General features: G+C 33.0%; 1 protein-coding gene across 1 annotated transcript; it reads left to right on the forward strand.

The window, feature by feature from the left end:
• The first annotated feature begins 856 nt into the window (after positions 1-856).
• LOC108216224 (pentatricopeptide repeat-containing protein At4g37170-like) lies at positions 857-5,655 on the forward strand. Its single transcript, XM_064090501.1, is given in 6 exon segments — positions 857-1,515; positions 1,518-1,550; positions 1,553-1,606; positions 1,609-2,068; positions 4,510-4,736; positions 4,739-5,655. Coding segments are annotated over 6 exon segments (1,770 nt in total). The 5' UTR covers positions 857-1,292; the 3' UTR covers positions 5,512-5,655.
• Positions 5,656-7,890: the final 2,235 nt, after the last annotated feature.

Consider the following 7,890-nt stretch of genomic DNA (forward strand, 5'->3'; position numbering starts at 1 on the left):
TTTTTTTTTTTTTTAACAAATGCAAGAAAATTTCATTAATTTGAATATAATACAGTAGGGACAAACCCCCAACTGTCGATACAACCAAGTGGTAAAACAAATAACATACTAAAAACAATTAAATGATTTGTTTCCTGATCGTTTAACACATAGAATTTAAAAATTTTTGAAGCTAAAAACAAAATCAAAGACAACTCAAGCGATCCAAATTACACCAAAATCTCTGGTAATAGTAACACTCTAGTTTAGTATAATAAGATGAAGCACAAATGAGTATATTTCAAACAATTTGTTATACTCAGTACTGTTCACATTTTGAAATCCGATTAATCCTTATAAACCCCCGTGACTAATTGATTCAATTTGTGAAATCCGATTAATTCTTATAAATTTTTCTCTATCGAAGTGTGTATAATATACAATATTACTATAAATATGAATTATTATAGAATTTATGATATAGTATATATATTTTTTATTAAATAACTGATATTATAATAACTAAATACTGAAAATAATATTTATTAAAATACAACCAAATTTTCACTCTGATTAATACCCGATTTTCCGATTAATACTTAATCGATAACTCAATTAATTTGGTTCGATTCCCAATTTCTATAATACTGAAACCGGAACCGGATAATACTGTTAAGTCGAAGATTTTTGGAACACCGACTATACGTAATAATTTGCTAGAAAATGTAATTTTCATTCACGCAAAAACCAAAATCAAAATATAAACCTTGTTAAATATGACTTGGACAAAACAACTAAGAGCATCTCCAAGAGACTCTTCATTTAGGCTCTTAACTTGAGATTTGAGGAGGAAGAAGAGAAATGTTGTTCTAAGAGACTCTTAAGTGGCTCTTAAATCACTAAGAGCCTCTTGTTTCTCTCTCCTCTCTCCTCAAAGTTAAGAGCCACCACATGGCTCCTAACTTATTTTTTCACAATAAAAAAATCCTTCCCTCCAATTCACCTCCATCTTTCCTTCTCTTTTGTTACAGTGGAGCCCAATATATGAATAAAATATGAAATAGAGAAGAGATGTAGAGAGTGTTGTTGGAGTTTACACTCTTAACTTTGTCCTAAATTACTAAGAGCCACATTTTTTATATTATATTTAGGAGTCAACAAGGAGGCTCTTGGAGATGCTCTAAACACGAGGGCTGCTGTTTCAAATTGGCGCCAAAAACATTAAACTCGTCTAGTTGTATTGTGCTCAAACTCATCATCTAGCTGCTTCTGCTGATCAAACAACCCTGAAACATTCTTCAATCGCGATTCCCATGTTAAACACTTGTGTAGTGACAGAAAATTCTCGGAAGCTATTCACATTTCTACAGAAAAAACAAAACACTCGCTTGTGGGATTTGTATCGTAAATGTGGGTGTGTTGGTGATGTGCGGAAGGTGTTTGCTGGAATGTCTGAGAGAGATGCGTGTTCTTGGAATATAATGGCATTTGGGTATGTGAAAGCGGGGGATTTGGGGGCTGCTAGGGGGTTGTTTGATAAATGCCGGAAAGGGATTATTTTTCGTGGAATGCGAAGTTTCAGGGTATGTGAGGTATGATCAGCCGGGTGAGGGGTTGGAGTTGTTTAGGGTATGGAGAAGAATGGGGATTTGGGGAGCAGTAAGTTTGTGGTTTCGAGTGCCCTTTCGGCTTGTTCTGTTGTGAGATGTTTGCGTGCTGGGAAGGAGATTCATGGGCATATAGTGAGGACGGGGTTGGATTCTGATGAAGTAGTTTGGAGTTTGTTGTCAGATATGTATGGGAAATGTGGTAGTATAGATGATGCAAGGCATATATTTGACAAATCTTTGAATAGAGATGTTGTTCCGTGGACGGCCATCATTGATAGGTACTTTGACGATAGAAGGAAGGAAGACGGGTTTAAACTATTTATGGAGTTGTTAAGTTCGGGGATTAGACCAAATGAGTTTACTTTTGCTGGGGTTTTGAATGCATGTACAAGTCAATCTGCAGAATATCTGGGGAAACAAGTTCATGGTCATATGATTCGGATTGGGTGTGATCCGTCATCATTTGCAACTAGCATCTGGTCCTGTGGTCCACATGTATTCCAAGTTGGGAAACATGGAGAATGCTTATAGGGTTTTCAAAGACATACCGCAGCCTGACTTGGTTTCATGGACTTCTTTGATCAATGGATATGCTCAGAATGGTCAACCTCAGGAAGCTCTTCGGTTATTCGAGTTGCTTCTCAAGTCTGGTAATAAACCCGATCATGTTACTTTCATTGGAGTTCTCTCTGCTTGCACCCTGTTGGAATTAATCTCAAACATTGGTTTCAAATAAGTTAATGATATAGTATGATTTGGTCAGCTGGTTTACTGGAGTAATTTTAGTGTCATAGTATCTATATACTTCTTAAAGCATGAGTGATTTTTTAAGGTTATTCCGGTAATTTCACATGCTCTTGGATCAACCCATTAACCATCTGGATCAACCCGGTCTCTTCCCTATTCAAATTAACACTGTAATTTCAAATATCGGATCTTCATGTAACCCGACCCAGATAATGTTGGATCTCATAGTATCTTCCAACCATATGAGAGTTTGAAAAAGGCATTGAATTCGGTTCCTCCAATCATGGCACTCATTACTACGTCTGATTGATTTAAAATTCAAACATGATAGTTAATCATAACATATCCATGCTTAATTTTCTTATTCAATCTCTTCATCCTCCATTATGCTCTCTGCTATTTTTTTATTTGAAATTCGAAATTCTTATAATCTGCTTGCATCTGTAATCATTTGGTCATTTTTTCTCTCTCTCGATTTGCAGAGTGTTTGGTAGTAACATTTTTTTTTATATTGTAGTGATAACGGTGATCGTGTTTTTTTAGCATGAAGATGGATTCAACGTCGTCAACAGATTTTGCAATCCTTTCTATGGTAGGTCATGTTGCGTTGATCAGTGTATGCATCAGGCAAGACGATGCTTCAACAAAGGATGATGTCTCGAAGTCAAAAAGAGAATAACACCATTGGTCGTGAAATAAGTCTGCACTATATCCAGCTTAATTTACAATATTTGCTCCATTGTGTATATTTGTTCATTCTATTATTTTTGAACGGGTTCTGAGTTTGTTGTTTAAAATATATTTGATTTTCGATGACTTTGGCATTAATCCTTTTTTGTATAATATGTAGTGGTTTCCATATTCACTATATTCAATTTTCAAATCTATACCTTTTGTTATAATTTCAAATTAATGGAGCACTTTTTCACTCCACAATTTTAGCTCTCGATAAGGAAGTTTTTATATACTAAATTTTTAAATATTTGGATACATGGATCTAGACTGTTATAGCTCATATGCAAATAGGGAAGTCAATCTTTATTTGATTTTCATTGATGTTGACATTAATTACTAAAATACCATTTACATTTAATGTTTGCAGTTTCCACGTTCATTATATTTAATTTTCAAATCAAGACTTTTTGTTATAATTTCAAATTAATAGAGTTTTTTTTCACTCCATAATTTTAGCTCCTGATAAGAAAGTTTTTATATATTTGACATTTTAAATTTTTGGATACATGGGTCTAGCATGCTATAATCCATATGTAAATAAGGAAAAATAGTCAAATTTTATTTTACTTAACTAATTTTGGCCGTTATTATTACAATCCTTTTTTGTACAATATATATTGGTTTCCATATTCAACACATTTAATTTCCAAATCAAGACTTTTGATATATTTTCGATACATGGATATAAACTGCTATAACTCATAGCAAAAAAGGAAACGTAGTCAAACATAATTTGATTTCCACTTATTTTAGCATTTAATACTACAAAACTTTTTCGTATAATTTGTGCATTTTTCATATTCACTATATTCAATTTTCAAAATTGACTTTTTGTTATAATTTTCGATTAATGGAGTAATTTTTTTTCACTTCACAATTTTAACTCTTGATAAAGAAATTTCTATATATTAGACTTTTAAAATTTTCATATACATGAATCTAGCCTGCTATAACTTATATGTAAATAAGAAAACATAGTCAAAGTTTATTTGATTTTCAATAATTTTGGCATTTATTATCACAAACTATTTTTGCATAAAATGTGGTGGTTTACATATATGCTATATTTAATTTTTAAATCAAAACTTTTTGTTATAAATTCAAATTAATGGAGTCTTTTCTCATTCCATAATTTCAGCTCTTGATATATAAGGAAGTACTCATATACTAGGTTTTACGAATTTTCGATACATGGATCTGGACCGTAATAGCTTATATGCGAATAGGGAGTCAAACTTCATTTGATTTCCACAGATTTTGACATTTATTACTACAATACTTTTTCTTTTAATTTATACAGTTTTCATGTTCATTACATTCAATTTTCAGATCAAGAATTTTTGTTATAATTTCATTATTAATAGAGCATTTTTTTTCATACCTGTGTGTGTAGCACGAGCCAAAATGCTTAAATAATTTTCATGTGGTAATAAATGAGCACACTAGTCCACATGTATTCCAAGTTGGGAAACATGGAGAATGCTTATAGGGTTTTCAAAGACATACCGCAGCCTGACTTGGTTTCATGGACTTCTTTGATCAATGGATATGCTCAGAATGGTCAACCTCATGAAGCTCTTCGGTTATTCGAGTTGCTTCTTAAGTCTGGTAATAAACCTGATCACATTACTTTCATTGGAGTTCTCTCTGCTTGCACCCATGCTGGTCAGTTGACAGAGGGCTAGAGTATTTCCACTCAATAAAAGAGAAACATGGTCTAAAATACACTGCAGATCACTATGCTTGTGTTGTTGATCTCCTGGGTCATTCTGGCAGATTTAAAGAGGCTGAAGATATCATTGTAAGCATGCCCATGAAACCAGATAAGTTTCTTTGGGCTTCCTTGCTTGGTGGTTGCAGAATTCATGGAAATATAGAATTGGCAAAACGAGCAGCTGAAGCATTATTTCAGATTGAACCTGATAATCCAGCTACTTATGTTACTCTTGCAAATATTTATGCCACTGCTGGTAAATGGGATGAAGTGGCAAAACTCAGAAAGGCTATGAATGACAAAGGAGTTGACAAGAAACCAGGTATTAGTTGGACGGAGATCAAAGGAAAAGTCCACACTTTCATGGTGGGAGATAAATCCCACCCATATTCTACTAAAATATACGACTATCTGTCAGAACTGTTCAGAAGAATGAAGGAAGAAGGGTATAATCCCGAGACAGACTATGTGCTGCATGATGTAGAAGACGAACAAAAGGAGCAAAATATATTCTACAATAGTGAGAAGCTTGCAGTTGCATTTGGAATTATTGCTACTCCACAGGGAACCACCATTAAAGTTTTTAAGAACCTAAGAACTTGTGTTGATTGCCATACCTCATTCAAATATATCTCCAAAATTGTTAAGAGAAAAATAATAGTAAGGGATTCAACCCGATTCCATTGTTTTGAGGGAGGAAGCTGTTCTTACAAAGACTATTGGTGACTTGGGATATATTAACTTTGAAAGTTATTGGATGATTGTTAATTGAAGTGAGCTATGAACTTATGGGTATGGTTTGAACTGTTTGTTGTTTTGTGGTTACATTCGTTCTCTTTTACTTCCTCAAACTTTCAGTTCCCCATTCGTATTAAATCATTTATCTCTTCATCGTCTTTGGAGAGTTCTTCTGTAGATTTTGGCCACGGGCAGCACCATCAAGTAGTACATGCATGAGTTAATCTCAGAGTTTTTCACTGTGAGATCACCCTATCCCCACAGCTGGTTCCTCGAGCAGAATTCTACAGTTACAGATAGTATACAGCCAGGAGTAGTACAAGCAAATTAATTATTGTAGAAACATTTCTTTATAGAATTGATGGTGGCGAAACTATAGACTGCTTTAAGAAACTCTGTAGGTGTATGTCATTTCTGAGGCCTGTACATTAGTAATTGTTTATCACTCTCGGATTCACTTTTTATTAGGGGTGTGCATTCGGTTAACCGAAACCGAATTTCAATAAAAATCCCTACCGAATACCGAACCGAATTAAATTCGGTTTTGTAACCGAACTGAATTTTAAATTTCGGTTAATACCGAAAACCGAAATTTTCAAAAAAACTGCTCTTCCTTCTCTATTATCTTCATTGTTATCTTCATTTGAGTGATGTTTAAAAGATCAGTACCCTATGCTAATCATACAGTTGCCCAGTGTGAATCATAATCTGGGAGTGATGCATGCAACATTCATACCCAATAAGAAATTGTGTGCGTGGGGGGCATATCTCAAATCACTATCATTTTATTAAAGTAAAAAAACAAAATTTTGTATAAAAAGTAGGGGTGTGCATTCGGTTCGGTTAACCGAAAACCGAACCGAATGCACACCCCTAATAAATGACCCAAATGAAAGGATGTGTTGCGGAAAAATTCAAAATGTTGAGAATTTTCAGAGAGATTAGAATTTCTTGAGGGTCACTTGCACGGGGCATGCTTCTTAAAATTGAAGATCATCCTTAAAATTCATAATCGAGTATGAAAATTATTAATATAATAATAAAATATTATAAGTTATCTTTTGAATACATTATTATAAAATCAAATTTCAAAAAAATAATAATAAGTTATTTGAAAATGCTAGAATTTTTAAATTTTCAGATTTTAGCATATAAATCGGAAATTATTCAAACAATTACCTATTGTTTACAAAAAGAAATTCAAAGAAGCATAAGAAAGGGTCCTAAATATAGCATGTTTATTCCATGTTCAGTATATATCTATGGCTGATATTTTTCCTAACCCTACCTCCGTACCAGGTTATTTAAATGACAATGACAAATGAAAGGATGTGTTGCGAAAAATCCAAAATGTTGAGACTTAGAGAATTTTTAGAGAGATTAGAATTTCTTGAGGGTCACTTGAATGGGGCACGCTTCTTAAAATTGAAGATCATCCTTATGTTCATCTATATATGGTATAACATTATTGCGCTTTTTCAGTCACTCGATTATGTATTCGTATAATAGAACCACTTATTTCCATTAATCTCTTATTCGTCATTGGGGAGTTCTTCCACAGAATTAAGCCAATAGAATGGCAGTTCCAGAATCCAATGCTTCTTGCATGCATATTTATGTTTGACTGAGTTTAAAATTGTGTGCGACTCAATGTGAATTAATGTGATAAATCAGGAGCTTAAATGCGTATCTAGATAATTTTGACTTATTAATCACTAATAAGTTATTAAAAATATAATAATAAAAATAAAAATAATTTATGAGAAATTTTTATAAAAAAGAAGTTCAAAAAAGTTAAGTTACTAAAAAACGTACCTCAAACTAAGTTTTGCCTTTCATTAGTTTATTACTTAATTCTAATTTTAAGCTTATTTATGATTATTACACAAATATTTTTCAAACTTAAAATTAAAAATAACTTAAGAGCAAGTCCAATAGGTTACCTATCCTATTATTTATAAATAAATAATATAAAATAATGAGTGCTAGTATGTTTTAGTGATTTAGGTAATCTATTTTTAGTGTCAACTCCAATAGTAATCCCTATATTTGTTTTCCTAAGATTATTTTAATAATAAATTTGAGAGAGAGAAGAGGAAAAGGAGAGAATAGACAACACTAGGATAACACTAGGATAGTGTTGGAGACACATTACCTAAATGTGAGTTTAGGACATCATATAGGTAAGCTATTGGACTTGCTCTAAGTCCTGGTCTAAACCTAGGCAAAAAGGCTCCTAGAAACACAATGAGGTCACCCTCTTATTTCTTATCCGAGTCTATGAAAATTGCTAGTGAGTTCAGTAGTCCAGTGAAAAACTTTTGAGGTTTGTTCATGGAATAATCATGGCCTTGCCAAAGTGCTAAA

The sequence above is a fragment of the Daucus carota genome, chromosome 1, assembly GCF_001625215.2.
Source record: "Daucus carota subsp. sativus chromosome 1, DH1 v3.0, whole genome shotgun sequence".
NCBI classification, from domain to species: Eukaryota; Viridiplantae; Streptophyta; class Magnoliopsida; order Apiales; family Apiaceae; genus Daucus; species Daucus carota.